Source organism: Cricetulus griseus, assembly GCF_003668045.3.
Source record: "Cricetulus griseus strain 17A/GY chromosome 1 unlocalized genomic scaffold, alternate assembly CriGri-PICRH-1.0 chr1_0, whole genome shotgun sequence".
NCBI classification, from domain to species: domain Eukaryota; kingdom Metazoa; phylum Chordata; class Mammalia; order Rodentia; family Cricetidae; genus Cricetulus; species Cricetulus griseus.
In genome coordinates, this window is record NW_023276806.1 from 156,692,269 (window position 1) to 156,718,567 (window position 26,299).

Sequence of the window (26,299 nt, forward strand, 5' to 3'; positions counted from 1 at the left end):
AGGCAGCCTTTAGCTAACAAAGCCTGCAATAGGAGTTACTTTACTAGATGAGACCAATTAGCCTCCTTTGTCATTTCAGAGAAATCTATGTCCTGAGAAAATTGAGAGTCCAAGCAAGTTCTGATGATTGAATAACCATACACAAAGATCTAGAGTAGCTTGGAAAAATCACACAGCCCAGAGAAAGTCCCCTATTTTGCAAGGAAGCAATCTTGAGGGGAGGGATACAAATGGGAGGAAAAGAAAGCTAAGGACAGATCCTATTTGTGACTTCACCTTAACCTGTAGGTGCATGAGAGGATACTTGCAGCTTATTGAAGAAATGAGAGGCATTGTCTTCCCTCCTTTTTTGTCTGTCCCTGTGTCCACTCCATCCATGTCTCAAGGTTCTTTCCTCTATCCTTTCATGCTTCTGGAACCCCTAGAGAAGAACCTTATATCTTACAATGCCCCACTGACAGCTTATTACTTTTTCTTTTTTGCTTTCTCTGTCAAATATCTTGACAATTTTCCCTTGCCCTCTTCATGCTCTAAAGTCCTGTTTCCTTTCTTATCAACCATTTCTCCAATCACTTGCCTTCTTGAATCTCTTTTTAGATTAAATTCTCAACCTTAAAAGCAAAAATGAACAGACAAGTCAAACCAACAACTATGTTATTCTTGTACTTATAATCTATCTTACTGTCACAAATCTATTTTCTTGTGTCTAATAACCCACCAAGAACCATGATTCTCAAGGTTATTCTGTCTTTTTTCCATGGGAATCTCCTTATATTTCCCAGAGCCATGAGCCCCAAGAACAGTTTTATTTAAGACTGACTCATGCTTTCAGTCATTTATGGACTGATTATTGTATATTGGCTGACCATGTACAATTCATTAGTTATTTGGTGAACCACTGATGATACTACAAGGATTAAGACCATTTCCACCCTCTAGGCACACAGTGTAGTTGGAAAGGCAGCAAAGACTCACCCACTGTCTGGTGAGATGTGGTCACCAGAAAGCACAGAATCAATTTTCCTCCAGACTGGTTTATCCTCACAAGCTGAAGGCCCTGCTTCACAATCATCTATCATGCTGTTTCAATAGGAAAAAGCTCATTGGACTAGAAACCATGGGGACTTCAGATGCTGTTCTTGAAGTGATTAACTATTCTACCTGAATATGATCACTTGGGATTTCTAAGTCTTATTATGCCTAGATTCAGCATCTGACTAGTCTTGTTCATTGCTACCTTCCACTGGACTCTCTGAGAATACACATCTTTAACTTAGAAATTACAACATTTTTGTTGTAATTACCCTGTAATTTGGTATAGTATTGCAAAAGGGAATGCCAGGCATTCTTTCTATAGAAATACATATTCACAAAGTCAGTTCTTGTGAAATTACAAGATGCCAAGTACATCTAGCTAACAATTCATGCTTCACTTATCAGTCTGAGGCAGTGTGATGGAGGTTCTTGAGTGATCATCTGGCATTCCAACTGCTTCTGTTTGCAGGAGTATGTCAGTCTCCCAGTCCTCACTTCCACAAGTGTTAGCCAGTAATGACAATGAAGCTCCTACCCTTCAAAAATAAGAAATGGCTCCTTGGAGCTGGAGGCAGGAGCAGAGTGAAGGGTAACTGTCCATTCCATATTAGTTAAATTTATATATCAATTTGTTAGTTATATTAATTATTATATTAATATGAATGTGTATTTACCAAGATGTATTTTCATAGTCTGGGTTTATTGTGCTTACTTCAGCTGCAGCATCCCTCATTATGATGCTGTATTATAGATGGAGAAACATCACACACAATAAAGAGATATTTGTTCTTGCTCTAACAATTCCAAGCAAGATACTCAGGGCCAGTTTAGTTATTCTATTCAACCTTTATTGCCCAATGAGATTTAAAAACAAAAACTAAGTGGAAAATTCTCTACAAGATATAAATTGTGATTCTGTTTCTATTAATTTAGAATTGAATATTCAAAATCAAGGAAACCTTTGGAAGTTGGTGGCAACTTCAGAGGCATTCCTTACCCAACTTTAATGCACATCTTATATATGTGCAATATATATATATATATATATATATATATATATATAATTACCTGATCTCAGAACTTTTGAAATACTATCTGTTAAGAAGAAATCCAAAATATGACTTAGGAGCATCAATTTCTTTGGGCCACAACAATGTAAGAAGACCAGAAGACACTGACCCTAGATTTAACAATGTATTTGTAGCCTCTTGATCACTTCCAAAGTTATTTCTGGATCACATAATGGTATCTGTGAGCACTTCAAATCCAGGTCTTTTGGATATTTTAGGATTTTTCTTCTATTACACCAGGATCATGACTGATATGGGAGACATGGGCTGTAGAGTCACTGTGCTAATGGGAAATACCCCGATCTATGACTCAGGCTGCCAGCAGTAAATCGATTCCCCTTCCAGTCTTTCTTGGGGAAAATCACCCCAGATGGTAACAGTGAGCAGTTGTAGAGAAGTGACGATCTGAGGTCTTGCAGAAAGATTCTGGTAGGATTTGCCAGGGAGAAATCCCAAAGCCACCCTACAGCCTATCTTTGGAACCACATCTGTCTCTACAAAGAGTCATATTCCAAGAAGCTACTCATTGTCTTGTACAATTAAAATGAGTATCCTAGAACAAGAGAATTGGTACTGTCTGTGGTCTTAGATAGTCTAAGGCTATCCTTCATTTAAGACTCTTAAAAATGGACTCTTATTTTAGTGTGTGTGTGTGTGTGTGTGTGTGTGTGTGTGTGTGTGTGGTATAAATGCACATGTGTGTGAGCTTTGCTATCATGTTTGCTCTTGATTCTGAGGTACTTACTGTTCATACCCAAGAACTTACAAGCTGAAGATGACAGACATGAGAAAATAAGCACAAACAGATATTTTGCATACACAGAGAGGACAGAATGGAAAGAAATTTGAACAGTCCCCATTTTTTTATTCTAGCATTTTAATTGAATAAAAGTTCTCAAAAATGTAAAAATACTTTTACACTTCAAAAGCCAAAGAATATAATACTTTCCTTTCCTACATGGCCATCGGGTTTGTTTGTTTGTTTGTTTGTTTGTTTTTTGTTTTTTGTTTTTCACAGAGTGTTATCCAGGGCTTTCCATCCAGATGTTGGAAGATTCAGATTTCAAAATGCTCAGGTTTACAAACACAACCACAACACTTACTTAGCCAGTGTTTATGGAACACTCACTGTACATCAGTCCCTGTGCCCAAACTGGAGCTAAAACAGTGGACCTGCTACCTCCATGGAGCTCAGAAATTAGGTAGCAAGAACCTAACCCAGTGAAGGGGCAGCAAGGAAGAATTCCTAGGAGTGGTAGGGAAAAATTGCCTAGGTCAAAATGAGGTAAGGCTGGTAGAGGGAGAGAGGGGAGGAAGGATTCTGCTATAGAGGCAATGCTACAAAGCCTGTGGAGTAAGCTAATATATGACTTTTCAAAGCACCTTGGGTAATCACCTTCAATCCAATTTAACAAGTATTTATTTGATATCTACTATTTTATTACCCTCTACTATGCACTATGCAAAGCATACATAGTAACATTGCACAGTGACTTATATGAATGGAGAGGGCATGTAAAACATAAGGCCTGAGACAGTGCAAGAATCTTTGATCATACAGACCAGAGTGTGAACTCCAGCCTCTACAGTGATGGGTGGGGAAGAGAAGGCACCAGCACCACTCTGGGGGCCACTGTAGAGAACAGTGTTATAGAGCAGACAATAAATTATAATCATTATTGTTGTTTACCACTTAATATCTTTCAGAACATCAGACCAGCAAGCATTTCTGCACACATACTTCATCCCCTGCCCCCCTGCACCACCACCAAGCTCACACATGCACATTCATCATAAACTCTGCAACCTACTTCCCCTCATTTGACACTTGTCACCTCCCCTACAATATTGCAAAAGCCTCTTGACAGACCTACCCACCACCAACTCGTTCTTTCAAGTTCATCCTCCATTCTGCTGCCAAAGTTATCTTTTAAAAACATGCATCTGCTAATATCCTCTGCCTTAAAAGTTTAAGGACACCCAGGTTTCCTACATAGAATTTTATCAACCTGTCATTCAGTCCCTTTGGGGTTCTGCTTTCTAGACTGTGTTTGGAGCCTTGTCTTTGCTCTCTCTGCACTTAGATATTTGCATATGTGCCCTTTTGATCATCCCATACCTTCTGCTTGGTATACACTGATTCACATTAGAAGACCAATCTTACAGATATTAGGATGTCTCATGAATGAGAATACTTTGACTCCATTTTGTACCTTTGGAAGACAAAGGTCATGTTTTATTTGTTTATGTTTTATACTTTCAATTGCTAGCAAGTAAGTATGTAACAAGTGTTGAGTTAAAATAATTTACTAGATAATACAAATGTATGTAAGCATTCTTATCTACCCATCTACATACTTGCCCTCTATGACCATAGAAACAACCCATTAGTTACAGTAGCAGTTACTAGGTGTAGTGCATTGCCACTACTAGGACAGATGTGGCAAATGTCCACTAGCCCTTAGGAGGGCTGATTTGAGTCATGGATCTAAAGGAGGGTGAAGAGATAAGACATTGTGCTGCTTGCCTGATTGGCTAATTGAATCCCTTCCTTAAGCATTTAAAACAATTTAAAAGATAACATACCAGACAACAAGTAATTTTAAAGCATATATATAAGATGAAAACAAAAGCCAGATAAGGGATATCCGTGGAGCAGAGCTGTGAAAGGTCAGTAGAACTTTGGATATATCACGAGGAAAAGTTGAGGACAAGGCAAGGACAAAAGAAACTGAGATGGGGAGGAAGATCTTGGAGAGTTCACAGCAGGTAACCTCAAACTACTCAAAATAGCAAAGAATCTTATGAGATTGAAGGCTATAAAGATAGGATTAGAGACTTAGGGAATTGTTACCAAGGAATTTTTATGAGGAACTCCCAAGAAAAAGAACTGTCATGCAAAATGCATTCTATAAGTAGTCAAGTGATGCCAGTCTGAAGAGCACTCTGGCTGCCCGGTTTCAAGATGGAGACAGAGGCGTTGACCAAGCTTGAGAAATTAGTACATGGTTGGCAGAAGTGGCAGCAGCAAGGTACTGTGGGGTACAGGAGTAGAGGACCCCACACTCACCTCTGCTTCCTTCTCCCAGCCCCTTGGCTTCAAAGCAGACCTTTTGCCTCTGTGGTTTGCCTCTGTCTCTCCTGAGTCGGAAACAGTCCTGCCCTACTGGGTTCCCTACTCTCTGTAAAGTAGCTCAAGTATCTCTTCAACAGCAAATGGGAGGGGGGAGGAGCGAGAGGGGGGATGGGATCCATCTCTAGCTATCTCTACATTCCTCCTTTTAAGCTAGAATTTACATCCACTCCCTCCATTCTTCTACTTCACAGTCATTTTTGATCTGGCTTTTTCCTCACAATTTTCCTGGGGAGAATTGTGTGATTCCTCACAAGCTGTTCTCCATTACCAAATCAAAGGACGCTGTCTGCTTTCTAAATTTGATTATCTACCTTTGACAGTTTCTTATTTGTATACAATATTTTGTGATTGATAATGCCTCCCCCTTGACCTTTATAGTATTCCTCCTCTCACACCTGCTCACCCCTTCTTAAGCAGTCCCACTCCTACTTTCCAGTCTGGTGTGTGTGTGTGTGTGTGTGTGTGTGTGTGTGTGTGTGTGTGTGTGTGTGTGTGTGTGTGTGAGTGTTGTGCTGCTGTGTGTTTGTTGCAGAGCCAGTCAGTACCCAGAAGACAATATCTTCTAACTCTCACAGGCATTCAACCCCTTCTTCTGTGATAGTCCCTGAGACACAGAAGAGTGAGTGAGTGAGTGAGTGAGTGAGTGAGTGAGTGAGTGAGTGAGTGAGTGAGCAATCGAGTGAGTGATACAGATGTCCAGCTAGGACTGAGCACAAAGCATTCCCTTACGTTCAATCTTCTCTGACCACTGCCAGCTACAAAGACAGGTTTCCCTAAGCCTCAGGGCTGCAGTAGTTAAATGGGCAGCTTAACTGTGTGTCTATTTATCTAAACATCATAGTTGCTACCCTTGTGTCATCTGTGCCTTTCCAACCATAAGCTTTTGACCACATTTCCAGAGGACTTTTCTGACATATTTGCCATCTGGTTCATGTGCCTTCTTCATGAAAAGCATTCCCTCTTGGCTTCTAAGACAGCATTCTCTCTCTCTCTCTCTCTCTCTCTCTCTCTCTCTCTCTCTCTCTCTCTCTCTCTCTCTCTCTGTGTGTGTGTGTGTGTGTGTGTGTGTGTGTGTGTGTGTGTGTGTGTGTGTGTCTCGGCTCATTTTCTCCCTTGTCTTCCTTCTGTCTTGGAGTTCCCCCAGAACTCCAATGAATGGGTGGTTCATTCTATTTCCATTACAGTCACCACCTAGATACTGATCACTCTCAAACCTACAGCTCCACCCTGAACCTCTCCTCTAACTTCCTACTGGAACCTCATGCCAATTCCACATCCACACCCTAAGGGGCCCACACCATTCTTCCATCACATCCCAAAAGTTCTGCCATCTTCTGTAGTCTGTCTCACCCTCCCCACAAACATCACATCCGCCTTTGACTCCTGTCTTCCACTCATGCCTACATCAATCAGTAATCAAAACTAGCCAGTTGTAACTGTCACTGTTGACTTTTATGTCACTGTTGCTACTGCAACTATACAGACTTCATTGTCTCCTGCATTAATTCTGCAAGGGTTTTCTGTAAGTGGGCTCCAACCTCCACTTTTCTCCCTTCAAAATGCATTTCACATCACCACTACAGTACAGTCTCTAAATTGTGAATCCAGTTATCTCTTTTCCAGTCAAAAATGACAACTACAGGATGCCTCTTCTGTCCTGTTGTTAAAAAGCTCTCCCTATTCCTCTAGTTTGATTAAGATTGTTGATTTTTTCACTCCCAACCACTGTTTCTTTTCTCAAAGCCTTTGTCCATGCTGTAATTGATTTCCACAGTGCACTCTCCATTTTCTGAATTCTGATTCATTTGTACACATCACTTAGTATTATAGTCTCCCTGCCCAAAATGCCTTTTTTAATCTCTGCCTGTGTGCTTCAGGAATCTCTTCTCTATATAGCCATAATAACTGATCTTGTTGCATGAAAAAAATCTATTAATGTATCTTGTGTTCCTACCTCAGCTTTATCCCACCTCCATTGACTTGAAGCTCTTTTAGGAGAGAGAATATAATATCTTAATCACTTAGCCAAGTCTATGTAGTTAGCATGTATGTACTCACTCCATAAAGAAATGCTGTGAATGAATGAATGAATGAATGAATGAATTTATGATTAAACTCCATAAATTCAGACAATCTACAATGTCTCTCATTATCCTTATAATTTCTAACAAGCACTGGAACTTATATCTATGTAGTTAATGAGCAGTGGAGCACCACCCTTGCTAGAGTTAAATGACTCCCATGTTGTCCAGTGAAAGGGCTTCCATATTTCCTTTTCTACCCAGTGGAAAAGGTGAAGAAAAAGGCACAGTAATGGGTGCTTCTTGTATCAGTACTCCCAGGCAGTGCTCCCTAACTGAGGTCATCCTGCAAGTAGAGTACCGGTAGTTCTACCTGTGGAGCACTGGGCCAGAAACCAGTTCTGCAAAGCTTATACCTGCAAACATAGACAGCCACATCATTTGCTGGGTCCAGTGCAAAAAGAAATGTGGTCCCCTTTATTTAAAAACTGAAGAGGGGCCATTAGAACACATAGACAGTCTTTCTGTGGTCAGTATCTAGATTGTTATGGTAGTTTGCTTTATTTGCTACTTAATCTTCTGAGAAAATTAAAATGTTTGAACATGAAACTTTCCATTTGTTTTACACTGTGCAATGTTACATTTAAATACAGGTGTTTAAATAAGCATTTTCGACGCTCTCACCAGAATTACATAGTTTACAGTCTGGTTCTTATCCTAGGATGCCTTGAGTTGACCAAAGTGGTGGTTGCAGAGTGGGGACTGGGGAGGCAAACCCAGGAAGGTTAGAAGGACAAAGGTCCCAGGCATGGAGCTGGCATGACAAATGCCCTCAAGCACCAGATACTCGTAGGGAGAATACAGACCCCAAGGCATTTTGGACCCTGTCTCCTGATGCCAGGTCCAGGGGACATCCTGACCTGAAACCTAGTTCTTTCTGACTCATACTGTACCTTGTAGGAGCAGCCTCTATGGAAGGCTCATCAAATGTATCTCTTGTTCAGGGACTCATCTCCCAAACCCAGAGCAGCCAAGGTATCTATCTCCCAAGAATTTTTTTGAGTCCCTGTACTAATAATATATTCTCTGCTTGTGATTCTGGGTAGCACCCAGCTGGAAGTCTACCAGGTGCAAAGAGCACCCTCTCTGGACCAATATGCTGATCCCTGGTGGGATGAAGAATGACAGCATTATCATGACCAGACGGGGTCAAGAAGGCAGGTGGGGCTCAAGGCACCTGGAAGCAGCAGAGAGGGTTTCTGCTAGAGCTGTTCTTGGGAAGCTGCAGGAAGAGGAACCTCCGAGATGCCAAGTCCCAAATCATGTTCCATTGTCTCATCAGACTTCACCTATAAAACACAGCTTCAAAGGAAAAAAAAACATGGAGAATTTCAAGACAGTAATCATGTAGCATAAACCCCAAGTAGGAGACCCTGGGAGCCTGGGACCCTGTGAAATACCCATTTAAATGACTCACCCAAGGCCACAAAGCAAAGTAAATGACAGAGCTAGGAATAAACTTGCTTTTTTCTCCCACCACACATGCTGCCTCTTTCAGAAGAGACTATTTCTGGCAAAAAACAACACGAAACTAGAAGATTTACAGTGCTGTGTTCTTTTTTTTTTAAGTACTTCCTGCAGGCATCCTTTATTTATAGCAATTTTACTTTATGGTGTCAAAAGCAACTTCATACTCATTATGTCACCACATCTCTGAAAGGGAGGAGAATTGTTCTTCCCATTTTACAGATGGGGAAAACCTTCATCGATCCAGAGTCACACTGCTAATAAGAAGGAGAGGTATTCATGAGGCCATAGGCCCACATCTTTATCCATTTGATCATTAATCCGTAGTCTGTAGAATGAAATTATGGGTAAGAGGATAACGGAGATCACTAAGATGGTGGGGCAGTCCCCACTATCAGTGTCAGTGGAACAATTCCATGTGACCCACAGGTGACAGAGTGGGGGAGATCCTGTCCCAACATCTACTTCCCTACAACCTTAGTAGCCACAGCAGCTCTGTGACTTCATATTTCAGTCAGTAAATGCTAATGGAGCCCTAGTCCCCTTTCCCTCTCTCAGTTATGTACATCTGTCTCTCAGATTGAACAGCCATTTGAATGAAGTGGCCCCCTGCCCCTAACAAGAAGAATCAGTTATTCTTTAAAGTGTGAGTATATGAGTACTCACACACTGGGGCCTCCAGATGTGCTGGGAAGGAACATCTGTTTCAACTCTCTTACTACGCGGTTGAGAAAAATATAAGGACCTTTTCCATGTTTAAGCAGTTAATTTTTCAAATAAGCCAGGACTCTTAATTTGCTGCCCATTTCTGAGGAACAGTGTTTCTGTTGGATAAAACATAACCCCATTACTGCCATTGCTTTGAAAGACTGATTTTTCATTAATGTGGAATGAGTATGAAGAATGGCATATCCTCTCTATTTTGGTTGTTATAATTAATCCTGATGATCATTATCATTATTCTGTGAAAAGTGATTTGAATTCATTTGCTCTCCCCATACACGTACAATTGAAGGATATACTGGTATTATTTTCACAGTATGTTCTCTTTCTCCTGCTGGATAGGAAATATTTTTGAGCCATATGGGATCCTAATTCTCTGAGCACTTTTAGATTATCAGATGTCTCAACTGACAGTCCTGGATAGAAATCAAATCATGAGAATTTGCAAAACTAGAAAAAAATTAAGAACATTTTGGTGTTATGGTGTACCGGCAATTCCATCTTTATCTTTCCTTCAATTAGTGAAGAAAAACCACACATCCGGCATCATGTGTATTGGAGTTTGCTGCCGGGATTTTCACAGCTTTGCCTGAACACTTATGTACCCTAGTGAGCTTCGACTGCACTCACTTATGAGCGGATACTTCATGTTCGTGCTTGCACATCATTCAGTGAAGCCTTTGTGCTATCTGGTTCTTAGAAAACAAGAACTGAGGGAAAGGCAAAGATGTTGAACCATGTCCCTTTCTCCCAAGAGGCTTGCTGACCAGCAAAGGAAACAAGACATCTAATACCCAGGAGGAGAAAGAAAACAAGGATTCTATGACTGTTTACTCCTTCTTCAGCCTAATCATGGATTATTTATTTCTAAATAATAGAAATTTTAAGTTGATTTCATGATAGTTTGGATACCAGTTGAATATTTTAGAACTTTTTCTTTAGCTTGAAGTCTGTTTTGTGTTGGCCAAGTACTCTTGTGCATGGAGCCTGCCCTGGAGTGTGGTTGATATGTCCAGAGACTCTCCATTGGAGAAAATTAATTCTTTCCCAGAGGGTACCAATTGCAAATAACTTCTTTGGGTTTTTTTGTTTTGATTCAGAGAGAGAGAGAGAGAGAGAGAGAGAGAGAGAGAACATGAAGTTGGATGTAGAGAGGGGTGAGGCAGAGCTGGAGAAGTTGGGAGAGGAAGAAGAAATGGGTCAAAATGTATTGTAATAAAAGAATTTAAATGAAAACAAATTTTAAAAGGGAAATTTAATAATATTTAATAATATTCTTTAATAATAACCTTTAATAATATTCACTATGGGAAAGGACATCTTCCTTTTTCTTTCTCTAGAAGGTTGAGTGATACTAGTGTAGGAAGATTATAAGGTCAAACAGAGTGTCCTGAACATTATAGATGTGGAGTATTATGTTATAGCTGTTTGTGCCTTGAATGAACCTTACTTTTGTGTTTGACCTCCAGTCAAAAGGTGTGATCAGCCAGTCCCCAAACAGTTCTAAGGGCTTCTCTTGTCTGTGGCATTGCTTAATTTTTGTGATAATTGCTCGATTAGATCATTCAGCTTTCTACACTCTGCTGGGATTATCTCCTCACACATAGGTCAGGTCTCTGGGGCAGAGCATCACATCTTAAAACTTAAATGAGTCAAGACAAAGTTTTCATGAAGAAAAATATTTTTTATCTGAAAGACATCTCAGGAAAAAATATCTTAAATACCAAACCCTAAAAATAAGTATAGGAAAAAGTCAGGAATATTCCACCATCCAACTGTTTCAAAAACATGATCACCATTTACTGTTCACCAAAGGTGGATCATTGAGGATCTATGTGAACATGCCCTTTGGCATCTTAAGAGCTCAGGGCACAGCCACGGATGTGGCCAGTCTAACCTATTACCCAATGCTCTTAGTGTTCCAGCCCAATAGGTGTAATGTGCTAATATCTCAAGTGGGTTTTTTAGTATAGGCTTCATGTGTTCTATTTACAGAATACCAGGCTTATGTAAAAATATGCTTCATGCTGAGCTCTGACTTTTGACAACCTCTGGATACCTGCTGTTGCAATTGCAAGCTCAAAGCTAGTCCCAGATAGAAGAATGTGCTAACCTCATGAACATATGGTAACATCCTGTCCAGCAATTGTTAACTGAAACTGGAATTGAGAGGAAAAAGCTCCTTCAAGGGTCTCTTCATGAGATTTCACCATTTCAAGTCAAAGTGAGATAAAACATTGCAAAAAATATACACAGAGACACACTATCTCTCTTCAGGTGTGTGCATATGCACACGTACCCGCGCGTGCGCGCACACACACACACACACACACACACACAGACAGATTCTGATCACTTTCCTTTCCTCATACCCCTTCTGGTTTATTTTTTTAGAATTTTGTACACATATGCAATGTGTTTTGACTAAATCTACTCCCTAGTTCCTCCCCCACCACCTCTTTCCAGATTCTGCCTACGAGGTCTCCCCCCTAACTTCATGTTTTTCTTTATTGAAACATTGAGGCCAGTTGATTGATTTATATATATATATATATATATATATATATATATTATATATATACATATATATCATGGGGCTATCCACTGGAGCATGTGCAACCTACCTGGGGCTGAATCCCTGAAGAAAACTGACTCTCCTTCCTCCTGCAGCCATCAACTGCCAATAGCTCTTCAACTAGGGATGGGGTCTTATGAGCCCTTCCCCCCATCCATGTTGGAATTTTGCTTGGCTTGATCTCCTGCGGGTCTTATGCAAACAGCCACAGCCACTATTAGTTCACATGTACAATGGACCTGTCATGTCCATATAACACTGTTTCTCACTTGTTCTCCACAATCTCTGGCTATTTCAGTCTTTCTGCCTCTTCTTTCAGGAAGCTCCTGAGCCTTGGGGTGGGGGTATGTGAGCTATAGGTGTCCTGCTTAGAGCTAAGCATTTCACAGTCCCTTCTCTGTGGTTTGACTGGGTGTGGGTTTCTGTATTAAACTCTGTCTACTTCATAAAGCAGCTTTTCTGATGAAGGTTGAGAGCTGCATTGACCTGTGGGTTCAAAGCTGAGTATATAGAGAACAGAGCAGTGTGATACGATATCCATTTAGCAACATGATAATAATAGGGCCTCTGCCCAGGGCCTGTGACCGACTGTGATGCACATATGACGTACTTTGCCATCTGGCTTTTCTCATTGGTTCAAATGAAAATTTGTATTTACTTTGAAAATGTGACTTCCCAGAGAAATCAATCCACATTGTTCTCTGAAAGGTCAGATTTCATTTCGTTTCCTTCAGAGAGCTGATGTGTGTAGGGCTGTGTTTCAGTTTCGGTTGTTGAGTTCAGTTTGCCACCCAGTTCCTTCATATGTTCGTTACACCCTAACCAGATTAGCTGATTTCAAATTAGTTGATATCCTTCAACTTTTCCTAGCGTAGCTGCAATAAAATGGAAGTTATTAAGTTCTACAAGTTCCTACATCACTCAGGCCTTTGCTTAATTTTTACCCCAAAGTCTCTTCATCTTCAGCCAGTAAATTCTGCTTCTGTCTGTTCCTGCACACTTGGCACTGTTCCCACCTCAGTGCCTTTGTACCTGCTGTTACTTCAGTCAATAATGCCCTTCTAATGGCTCTTCTCATGTGTGCTTCTCTTTAATCCTTCTAATCATTTAAATTGCCTCCTAAAGCTTTCCTGCCCAGTCTTTCCCACACATGGATCTTCTGTGTTTAGATTTGTTTTATCTCAGCACTCTATAAATTTCATTAGAACAGCTTGACTTTCTGTGTGAGCTTGCACACATTATTGGCTTCTTTGTGTGCCACATTTTTAATTTTTTAAGAAGGTTAATTGTAACAACTTTCAAAGTTGTTATGGGCAATAAAAAAGCCGAGTGCTTAATGACATATAGTAAACATAAGACTACTGTGTTATTTTGTCTACTAGACTTTAACTCCTAATGTAAAAAGAGCTTGTCTATCATAGGACAGTGTTCTAGAACCACACTACCATGTCTGACACAGAGGAAGTGCTCAAAAACCAAGTTGAACAAATTTATGTTGACTAAATGAGTGAGTGCCCATTCCTGGTCTGTGACATCTCTGGTTCATTGTCCGCTTTCCATGATTTCATCCCAAAAGCCACACAATGAAGCAAGTGAACACATGGTGCCACTTTAAATGTCAACTAATGTGTTCCTCCTGGCAACCTTATTTCCCCCAATAACACCTTTATATTTCAGAACCAATACTTCCTCTCCTTCCCTCCCTCCCCTATCCTTTTTGCTCCTTTCTTCTTGAGTTTCTTTTTTCCCATTTAATTAAATGTTTATTCAATGAAAGGATTATAAAAACTTACAAATCTGAGAACTCAGCTATGCATATAAGAGGATGATGGGATATTCAGTTTCTAACATACACATACGGTATAGCTATGCACTATCCCCCCCCCTCACCCCTTAGCCCTCACTTCTGGCTCCTGTTGCATCCTGTGAGACCATTTTCTTATTGGCCCAAGGGAAGATTAATGGACAACTTTTAATGCTGTTAGGCTAGTAGGGAAAATTTCAGGTGTTAACAAAAATTGGAGAATACATATAAAAATCAATGGTGTTTTTGGTTTTTTTCTCCAAGAAGAAATTAGATTTTTTTTTTGTCATCCTGATTTCTCTTTGTTATTTTTTGATGCTTTAGTAGATGTCACCAGTGAACTTTTTATTTTTAAAGCAAAGTCTCTCTATGTAGCCCAGGCTGGCCTCAAATTCCCAATTCTCCTGCCTTTGGTCCTCCCCCCACTCCCTCCCCTAGAGCTGGGGTCACAGATGGGCACCACCAAGTCAGGCAGCATCAACTTTTGCACTCATTAGTTACACTTTCCACTCACAACTTCCCTTGTAAGATGTGGATTTCTACAGTCCTTTCCTTGCAGCACACACACTGATTTTACAGGCAGCTGGCTGGCGCTGAGACAAGCACCTTTGAATCTGGGCATGTCTGTTTTCTGGGAATGGCCATCTCTGGGAATTAATGAATAATTGCTATTTTGACTGGATTCTCAATGTTGAAGGGACAAAATTGCTCACCTTCATGGTCACACATTCCGTAGCTTAGATCACCTTCCTCAGATTCCACACCTCACTCCTTTTCCCTAGCTCCTTGCCACAGTAATGAAGGACACAAAATCCATCCACTTGTTCTCAGACTCCCTCCATCTTAATTCATTCCTAGACATTCTCCTTCTTCATTCTGGCTTTGAAAGAGACTTAAATGAGTCACCCAAGCATGCCCCTGACCCTGACTTCTCCTCAGTTGACCAGTTAGACATCTGGCAAGGGTGTGTGATGAGAGCTACATCCCTCACACCCACCTGTTGCCAAACTGATGCCCCCCACCTCCCTGTGTGGACCCAGTTTGGTCACATTTATTAAGAGGTTTGGATATGAATTTAATAATTTGAAAGGAGAACTAACCACTTGACCTTCAGGTGGTATATACTTTATTAAATGTGTTGGAATATATATAATATATATATATATATATATATTATATATATATATATATTCCTGGAAATAAATTCTGAGCAGTGCTGCACATCTGTTGACTGGAGAAAACACCTGTTCCTACTTGGTTTTCTTTCTGTAGCAAGTGAAGCACTATTTTGGGATCTGGTAAAATAAAACACTGGTCTCAGATTCATCAGACACTGACTATGTAAACTTGAAACAATTTCACATCCCCAAAACTATACCTTCATCTCCAAAGTGAGGATAATCCCACCTAGCTTACAAGATTCTTATAATATTTATAAATTAAGTGGCCAGTGCAGTGTGTTGGATAACATAAACACATAATCATTGGTATTTAGTATTCATCCACACCATCAGCCAGAGGCCTGTGTCAGAGGAACATACTGGAAATACCAAGGAATCCTGTTCCTCAGGCAAGAGCAAGATGTTCAAGCTAAGCTAGATGCTGCTCAGTTTTCTCTTGAGAGGCACTAGGAAATAAATATTCAGCATATTAGATAGAAGAATAAAGCTTAGCACATGCCAAGATTGTGTACAGCCTACTCAAGGAAAAAAATTAACTTCACAGTTTGTAATTGGGAAAGGACACGGGGCAGCTGCTAACTGTTCCTTCATCTCTGCTCTTGGCTTGTTCCTCTAATAGCTCAGCTTTAACACTCAGTCTGCATTGCAATGAGAGCAGGAAAAGTAGAATGGAGGTGTCCCCTCCAACCCCAGCTCTACCTCATAGTCAGACTTGGCTGCTGGCAAAGACCACCTAAAGTATCTAACGTCCAGCTACCCCTCGGGAGATGGTATAAAACCAGCTAGACAGCGTGCTGCAATAGAAACGTTGAAGCACCATGGTTAGTTAGGGAACTCTTAAACTAGAAAAGCCTACAGGTCCCTGCCAGCCCTGATTCCATGATTTGGTGAACAGAAAGGACCAGGGCAGAGAGGCAGAGGGCTGGGTGAGGGGAGTGGAGGGATGAGTCAGGCATCTCTCTAAATGATCTTCCACAGAGAGACAGCCATTGATGCTTAAATGTGGTGAAGTCAGACATTAAATATTTTATGTAATTTCATATGCATCTTAAGTAAAAAATACAGATGACTTAAGCCAAACCATGTTTTTTGTTTTGTTTTGTTAAACTGAGTCTTCCCTTGACTGCACTAGCCACCCTGGAGATGCTATGAGGTCATGAATGAGACTGATGCATGGCCTCTTGCACTCTTGGAGGACGACTATCCAGGGTAATTTATGAAAAATATTCCTCAGTTCCAAGTTAAGTGGAGTTGCTGGAAGAATGAAATACAGTAACATACAAATGGCACTTTGAATGGTGAATGAATTCAGTACGGTATGTAGTTTACCTCAGTTGCCACTGTGTAAATGTGGAAGGAATTTAGAGCACATTCATTAGACAGAAGTGTTTTGTGTTACCGGTTACATCATCCCTGAAGAGGTAGATGACTATTAAATATATTAAATGTCCCTTTTCTGTAGGTGAATCTGAACCAGGGTAGGAATAGGTTGAAGGATACTCTCAGTGCAGTCTGTCTGTCCCATCCATTTTTCCACATCTGCGTGTGTATCGGGACAAGTAAGAACACCCAATAAATTTTGCCCACACCAACTTTTCCTCTTACCTCAAAAACCTGTGAACTGGTGTCCTTCAACATGAAGAATAGACTCCCTCTTTGGTAGCTATTAGAATGTTGGCCAAAGAAGTAAAAATCACTATACAGATAGGACTTTGCAATACTTGATAAATACATGTAGTGCCAAAATCTATGTGAGCATGTGTCTCAAACTAATCATAATTACCATTCATAGTTTCAACAAACCCTGCTCAACACTCAAAGAAGTAAATTACTTTAATTTTTTATCCTTTTCCATTGCTTGAAAAAAGATGTTTCAAAAGGGAAAGAGGCCTCAAAAATAAGAGTTTAAAAATGGTGACAGGAAGAAACAGGAGACTAGAAAGATGGTTTTGTGGTTAAGAGCACTTGCTTTTCCTGCAGAGGACCTGGGTTGGGTTTCCAGAACCCACAAGGTAACTCCAGTTCCAGAGATCCCTCGCCCTCTCTGACCTCCTCGAGGCTTACACATGGTGCACGTGCAAATGTGCAGGCAAATCACTCTGAAACATTAAATAGAAATAGATAAATCTTTAAAATGGTGACAGGAATTTTACTGTAATCATATTAACTGTTAAATACCTACCAATCTTAAAAATAAATCTAAGATTAAGTTTATTTTATTAGAATATATAACCTGGATGTAGGGATGTCTCTAACTTATTAAATAATGGTGTATATCCAAGCAAGAAACAAAGAGATGGAAACAGAGAGACCCAGAAATGTTTTTTGTGATGTTGAATTGATCATAGACATGTGAAACAGGTTATGATTATGTTTTCTCTATATCTATTTTCTACTAGTGCTGTATTTTCTACTTTATCTGGTATCTTAAAGATAATGTCTACATGCAATTCCATGCAGACATTATCTTTAATGTATGATATCTGGAGAATAAAATCCTAATTGCAGCCTTCAAAAAAATCCATGTGATCTTAAATTTCAGAAAACTACTCATAAGCTAAAGGTATAGATAATTAATTAAGCATGTGTCGGAAATGCTATTGCAGTCAAGAGAATATGTTATGGAAGCCAAAGATAGGGAAACTACAAAAGGACCATGAAACCTTCTTCAAATGCTATTTCATTAATTTGAGATGGGGAATTAAGAGTGGAGCATGTGGGCTGCAAGATGCTGCAGCAGGTGAAAGCACTTGTCACACAAGTCTGGTGGCTTGAGTTTCATCTCCAGAACCATAGTGGAAGAAAACTGACTCCAAAAAGTTGCCCCAACCTCCATGTGTGTGTCATGGCACATATGAGCTCACAATCAAGCCTGTACATCATGCACACAAAAAGTATTAGTAATAATAAATAAAAATTGGAGCGTACTCATCATCTATCATATGATCATTTATACTGTGTTGCTGAATGATGGGTTAAATGTAGCTGTATTCTTATGCTGCATAGAAAAACATAAACCTGTTTCTTATTACAGTAACTGTTGTAATCGTATGTGCATTGAATTTACTTATAAACTGACATCAACTTGACTCAAAGTTCTAATGTAAGAATCTAAGACATGGCATCTTATTCTAAGAAAATTTTGAACAGCTATATGCTGTAAAAGATATTATACAAAGAGTGAAATATTATTTTCCATGTGCCAGTTTGTGAGAGGTTGATGCCATTCTACTATATATGTGTCCTGTTTTAAATCTCCTGTATAAATATGAGGCCACACAAATTGCAAGAAGAATCTAATTGAGCTAACTATAAAGAAAAAACAATGTTCCCCATCAATGATATCTCTTGATGCTTTCAGTTTGGACCTGCATGAAGAAAAATAATAAAACCATGTTCCAGCTTGAACATGTATTAAGAAGAAACCAGCTTCCTAAGATCTCCGGCATGCTTCCCTAGCACTTGATTTAATATGGGATATGAAGTCAAAGATTCTAAATGAATGCAATATTGTATTAAACTTATGAAACTGCATGAACTTCTCAAGCTGTTCTGAGAGCCAGAGCCATCAGTGCGGACATCCCTGAGATATGATTTCAATAAATAGATGTTCTATCTCTAATGGGCCATTAAGTAGGAAACGCAACTTCTCATTTCTATTTGGTCATCTCAGTGGTCTATCTGAGCCGAAAACTTGCCATACATAACATTCTCCCCATGGTCGGAGGAACTTCAGCTTCAGCTATTAGTGCATAAAATATTAGGTGATTTCTCTTCATTCTGTGATTTAAGAAAGTAATAAAGAGCCCCCAGATTTGTCAGTTCTTGTCAGTAAAAGCACAGCAGCTATAAAAACACTACCTCGGGGCTTTGATCATGCTAGCAAGTTGTTTAGTTGGTGACTAACAAAACCACTCTCTGTGATATCTCTTCCCTAAACACCTGTGCAATGTGTCCTGCAGGGTGCTAAGCAATAGCTTCTCAACTGCTTGTCACCTCATAGCATGGGTTTCTAGCATCATAATAAATAAATACCACTGAAAGTGTAACAACTTCATAATTCATTTTGACCACTAAAGTATTAGGAGACAATTTGCTAAAGATATCCCATCCAGGGGGAGCAGAAAGGATATGTGATAGGTAGGGTTTTAGTGGGGGGGGACTAGGGGAGGACGGGAGGGAGAAGGGAACTGGGATTGTCATGTAAAACAATCCTGTTTCTAATTCAAATAAAAATTGAAAAAAAAAAGATATCACATTTAATATCTACAGACTAAATAATTACATCCCAAGAATGCTGAGTGAGTTTTATTCTTGGCCTTGTTTTGTTCCATCTATATGATTTGACTAATGTTTCGATGTCTAAAGGTGTAAATAAACATTGATTCACTGAACTCACTATAGTAGCAGGCATGCTGGAAGTCTGTATTATCCAATACAGTAGCCACCAGCCAAAACTAGCCAGCAAGTACTTGGATTAAGACTGGATCTGGCCATTGGGAGGTCAGGCTTAACATTTGGTGGGAAGTCTATGGAACTCATGGAGGACCAAAGCTTGTTATGGAGGTCAGATGAGTAAATACAAGGGCCAAGTGGAGAGCAGTGTAATGGGAGGTGAGGAGGTGGGATGCACTGAACAGGTAGTTAAGCAGAGGACTTCGGTGGAGCTCTATTCCCCAAACCAGTGATCCAGAAGTAATGTGAGAACTGGATGATGGAGTGGGCAGCTAGGTTTATAGTTAGCTTTTATTAGGGGAAGGATACGTTAAGCTGAAATTCTCTGCATTAACAGAGCAACCAATAGAGTGAGAATAGACTCAAGCTCCTTAGACAGAATTGGAATGTCTGTGGTCTTGATAGTGTAACTGGGACCCAGATGCCAAAGAAAATCATAAGAATTGTAAAATCATATTTTTCTCTGAAAAGTAAGAATCCATAATGCTGCAAAGAAGGTATTCTGTTATTTCCTTTAACAAGAAAATTTTATAAATTCATATTGTTCGGATTGCTTTGTCAAAAAGAAAAGCCCCCTTCTCAAACTTCTCTGAAATCATTTCTTAAAGCTAACTTTAGGTTGCCAATTCCAAAACACTAAAATGTCATTTCAAAATATACACTCTATATTTATATATAATGATACTAATCAACAGTTGAACATGGCTGAAATAATAGCATTTTAACTGAATACATATTGATTAGTCTGCTTCATTTTATAGGTAAGAACAAAGAAGCCTAAAAAATATGTGACTTAACATAGCTTGCCCAACCATGGTCCAAACCTAGGTCCAATGCACCTTACATTTTAAGCAAAAGACAGGCTGAAGACTTATCAGGGTATTTGGGGTTATCCTATGTATTACAGAAATGGAGAAAATAGAACATTCACTTTTTATTGGTTTTTTTCATGACACAAAATAATTACACACATTTGCCACAGTGTGATGTTTCTATTCATGTATATGTCATATAGTGAACAAATAAGAATAATTAGCAAAATGAAAAATCTAATAGAATGCCTCATTAGGGAGAATGAATTGAATCCCTTTATATTTCCCAATTTATAAGGCACATCCTTATATTTTACATTAAACTTTCCACTCATTGTTTTTTTTCAAAAGTGCTTTGTTAGTATCCTGTATGCTAGGAAATCTGACCCAAACAGACAGGGTCGTTGTGTATTTAATACCCTCTTAAAAATGTCAGACTTTTGTACAGATTTTCCAAAAGTCTCCTCCCTTATTGAAAGTAGAAAAGACAATGTATTGATGGTGTAGAGAAAAAGTGGTAGTTTTTCAGGACTTAATTGTTAAAACCATCAAAGTATTCAAATACTGCTGTCAAATTTTTAGGATTATCTGTGGACAGTAGGTCCCACAAACTGTAAAATCTTGGTGATATGCTTGCTGATATAGAAGGAAACTATGCCCCATATTTTGTGTGAGTTAAAGGTATGTACTTGTAATTCAGTACATGGAAAACCCAACAGTGGTCTAGCACATAAATGGTCAGTGTTGTGATTGTTGTTTTAGGATCAGTGAGAGCTTTGGGGGCACCCTCTAAGATTAAAAGTCAGATAGGGCATCACATAGCCCACTCAGACTACATGAGTCCGTTTCTGGAAGTAATAATGATTTCTCAAAATGAAGTCATTTATATTTTTAGTCATGCTCTATTGTGTGTACTGAGTAATTTCTTGAGAGCAGTGTTTCCTGTGGCACTGTGCCAAGACTGGCTTTATTTGTTTTTCATTAGGCTTTTCATTATCATGCTGCTGTAGACCTAGATCACTCTACCTCCTCTGAGATGGCTGGCGTAGCTTAAGCATAAGCATGATGCTATGAGTAGGTGGAATACTTTTGTTCAGTGAATGCCCATCTTAAATCCCTAACTGAGGTGACATTCTAATGGCTTTAATCTTCTAACAACAGTCAATTATTCATTTCTAACATGGTCTGATATTAAACTGTTTACAAGGAAAAGCATTAATCTCACTTTATACCAGTCTAGAACCCCCCCTTTTCTTTTTTTTTTTTTTTATCTCAGGAAAGGCATCTAGATACATCTCCTGCCCCAATCTGCATTTCTCTTCATTCTACAGGTTCAACCTCCAACTAACACTGCTTGATTGTTTCAATAGTTTTCTGCCTTGCATAACTATTATGTCCATGTCATCCCGAAAGCAACTGTTGTATCCTCCTAATGGTTTTCAGGACCCCAAGACTGCCCTTCTAGCCTTTCTAGTTCATTTTCTTTTGCTCTGAACATCTGTTAGTACCTGTTTTTCTCCATGACCAAGTATTCTGTCTCTTCTCTCATAAGTATCTTGTGTTACACATTAATAGGATGGATCTTGATTTATCAAGGGGAAAAAAACAGTAACACAAATTCTTGAACTTCCATCCATTCCTGAAGTCTTCAATATTCCATTTTTGTTTTAATGGAATATAATTCCTGTGCTTGATTATAGACCTATGGACCACAATATGGTCATGTGATACATGTGTACAGTGAATCATAATCAAATATGGCAAATAACATCTCATCTCCTAAATATTCCTATGTGCTGGAAAACATTGAATTCCTCTAATAATTTTAGAATATATGAAAGTGTTATAGAATACAGTTATTCTACTGTTTGATACAGCATTTTAATGAATTTCTCCATCTATCCCAATACCCAACCTTCTACCACTCCCAATAGTCTTGCAACCTCTTTTCTACTTTCTAGCTCCCACAAAATGAATGAGGTCATGTGGTTGCCTTATTCTATTTGGAATATTAGACTCTTAGATTTAAAGAGAAACTCTTATCTTGTAAACTCAGAAAGACTGGACTTCGGGGACAAAATAAGTTACTCTGCTTTCTGTTTCAAATATTGATCAAGGGCTTAAAATAATCACTTGAGATCTGACACTTTTAAAAGTAGGCTAGTCCTTGGAGAATGTATGGCCTGGTCTTTTCATCTTCTAGGGAAGAAAACTGAGGCCCAGCCATGAAAGTCCAAATGATATTTCTGAATTTATAATTTCATCATGTAACTCTTTTCTAAGCCTACCATGGCTATCCATGATGGCAAAAATGAATACAAACTGTCACTATGCCATACAGTGTCTGTTTGGTCTAGCCTGGGCTTACTTTTTCATCCTTACATTTTTATTTTCTCTCCATTTTATTCCAAATATAAACATTTGTTTGTTTGGCTGGGGTTTTTTTCCTATTAGTTATTGCACATGGTTTCCACTTTGTCCTTCTTGTTTTGGGTTCTAAGCACACTTAACATATTTGGTTATACATCTTCTCCAAAACTGTGCTCCCAAGCAGGCATCACATGGCACCTATTTGGAAGGAATGCCGACAGTTGTTAGCAGATACTTGCGTCTTATTCATTGTTCCATCCCCACATTTTAAGAATCTGACATTCAATATTTTTAAATGAATTATTTTTACTTTTAACCTGCCATGGTACATGTCAATTTTTCCATCAGCCCTCCTCACAAAATCTATTTTCAGATTAGATTTTAAAAATAAATTGATTCATTCCCATCCTTCTATAAGTCACTGATAATCCTGAATGACAACTCTTCCTAGAAGCACTTAGATTTTTACAGGAACAGAATTCTAAGTCATAGGAATGACTCTTCAATGTAGAAAATTTTAGCCATAAATAACAAGTCATTAGAGCTGTATGTGAGGGAAGTTCGGTTCCCCTGGCCTTCAAATCAGTCTCTCAGGTGACCTACTCTTCCTTCACCCTCAAAGGGGGGAGGGGGTGACTCTATTTTTGTTTATAAAATTCAGAGCACTTGTTGTTTTACTCTATGTAAAGTGAATTATTATTTCACATGGCATAAATGTAACATTTCTGGTTTGATTTCAGGGAAGCAATGTTATGGAAGATCAGGATTTGTTGGAAATTGGAATCCTTAATTCTGGACACAGACAGAGAATTCTACAGGCAATCCAGCTCCTTCCAAAGGTAAGGGATGCTCTATTGAAATTGCCTTATGAAAGATTTCCTGTGACAGTCGAAGCATGTAAGAACCTTGACATGGAAATACAGTGTTCCTACATGCTGCACAGACATAAGAATGGCCTTAGGTCCCACTTTAATCAGACACAAAAGACTACCACAAGCTTCACTTGGTTTTAAACTGACCTACAAGAATGCAATATTGGAAACACTGAAGAGCAATGGAACAGATTCCAAATACCTCTTCTGTGTGAGTCCTAACTCACGTACAGTGACAACCAAGGTCAAAGAAGATGGGATTCATGTAGAGTACAGTAATACCTTTGGCTTAAAAGCTTCATGAGCTGGGCGTTGGTGGCACATGCCTTTAATCCCAGCACTCAGGAGGCAGAGGCAGACAGATCTCTGTGAGTTCGAGGCCAGCCTGGTCTCCAGAGCAAGTGCCAGAATAGGCTCCAAAGCTACACAGAGAAACTGTCTCAAAAAACAAAAAAAAAAAAAAAACAAACAAACAAACAAAAAAAAAGCTTCATGAATGGGAGAATCTTTGCTGCCTACACATCTAACAGAATTAATGTCTAGAATATATAAATAACTTAAAAAATGAATGTCCCCAAACGAAACAATCAATACATAGGTTAATGAAATGTAGTTCTTAACAGATGAACTATAGATGGCCAACAAATATGTTGAAAATGGCCAGCATCCTTAGTCATTGTGTTGGATAGCCTTATGTCAGGTTGGCACAGGCTAGATTTATTTGAGAGGAGGGAACCACAATTAAGAATATGCACCCTAAGACAGTCATCAAGGCAAAACATAGTAAAACTTGATCAAGATTCCATCTCACCCCAGCCGGGATGGCTAGCATTAAGAAAACAAACTACAACCAATGCTGGAGAAGATGTAGGGGAAGAAACTATTTCTGTACTATTGGTAGGGTTGTAAATTAGCCCATTCACTGCTCCAAAGGTTCCTTTTACAACTCCAAACAGTACTTTCATCACCTAGCTATGCAACAGATGGGTATATGTCTGAAGAACTCTAAGTATACTACACAAATACTGGTGTGCTGGAGTCAGCCTAGGAACCATTAACATATGAAGATCAAAGAGCTGTAAGTTAGTATACTATACAAATACCTGCTTACTGGAGTCAGCCTAGGTATCCATTAACTTATGAATCAATTTTTAGTGTTTTATATATAGTATATATGCACAATAGAGTTTTGTTCACCATAAAAGGAGTAAAATTGTGTCATTATATGGATTTAAAAATTAGATTTTAAAAATAAATTGATTCATTCCCATCCTTCTATAAGCCACTGATAATCCTGAATGACAACTCTTCCTAGAAGCACTTAGATTTTTATAGGAACAGAATTCTAAGTCATAGGAATGACTCTTCAATGTAGAAAATTTTAGCCATAAATAACAAGTCATTAGAGCTGTATGTGAGGGAAGTTCGGTTCCCCTGGCCTTCATTATATGGAGTATATATGCAACTAAGATCATCATATTAAACCAAATCAAATATTGCATATTTTCTTTTCTTTGGAGTCCTAGAATTCTTTATAAATAAAAAACAATACTATATTCACATGTACAAATGAGTAACATGAAAACAAGGGAAGCTAGTGGAAGGGAAGAGACTTTCAGAGGAACAATGGAAATGGAACTAAGGGGAGAGATGTGTATGGTCAAAATACAGGATACACTTAAAGAATTGTCTATATAAAAGCAAACACTATATGCAATGAATATATACCAATAAGAATATTGGGGCAGAAGAGCTTCATGCTCCATTGGAAACAATATCTCTTGTAACAACTCCAAGATTTAGCATCCTAAGTCCCTACAAGGGACTTGCCAAATAACAAAAGGTATCATTTGGAAAAGTTCCACAGTGTCCCATCCCACTGTACATTTCCAGTTGATCCGTAGGTTTTCCAGGTTAGATGTAATTTGTCAACCAAGTGTCGTTTTTACTGGAAACTGTGTAACCTAGCAACAGAGTTGACCTAATGTTTCCAGAAAAGGTTTTAAAGGAGCTTAAAGGAAGTGGTAGCGTGTAAGTACCAGCCTTGTAAGGCAGGTAGGAATTTAATTGGTGAGGGAAGGAAAAGGCACTTCAGGAGGCCAGAAGGAACTGTGTAATTACAGGTGTTACCCAGGCAATCACTTTCTGGAAGCATTTGGGAAATAATTAGTCATTTAAAATCCAGTGGCAGCAGTGTGAATGTTCTTAGTGCCGCTGAATTATATAGTTAAAATATTTACATTGGTAAGTTTTATGTGTATTTACCATGATTTCCAAACCATCAGAACAGAAGAAAATGAAATGTTCTTAAAGTAATTGAAAAGTGTGTGGCCCTGTAGCCAAAGATAAAAGCAAGAAGAGTAGGTTTCTTCCATTTCTATGGGGCTAAGAAACTTCAATGTATTTTGTAGGCACTGGGGAATGCCTATGACTAGAATACTTTATTCTGCTTAATTCTGGAGGCAATTTACCAGAGAAATTGAAGGAGAGGAAGTCAAAGTGGGACTTGCCAACTGAGAAATGATGAAGGGAGGCAAAATGGAGCAGGTGGACTGCAATGGGGGCACCTGCACCCATCAGCAATTCTCTCTTCCTGTCTAGGGAGGGTATAGTTTCTTCTCAGACAGAGAAAGATAAGTATTAATCATAGTTTCTAAGAAATTGATACAGTAAAAATTTGCCCACTGATGGTGACCTGAGTTTCTGCTGATCGAAAGT

At 39.0% G+C, this 26,299-nt stretch overlaps 1 protein-coding gene across 10 annotated transcripts in view; it reads left to right on the forward strand.

Annotated features, from left to right (window-relative positions):
- The window catches only part of Anks1b (ankyrin repeat and sterile alpha motif domain containing 1B), a 1,028,376-nt gene that overhangs the window by 671,001 nt on the left and 331,076 nt on the right, over positions 1-26,299 (forward strand). For all 10 annotated transcript variants that reach the window (XM_027392602.2, XM_027392606.2, XM_035451548.1 and 7 more), the window contains one exon: positions 23,450-23,548. In XM_027392602.2, the coding sequence (XP_027248403.2) occupies positions 23,450-23,548 (99 nt within the window). The remainder of the gene's footprint in view (positions 1-23,449; positions 23,549-26,299) is intronic.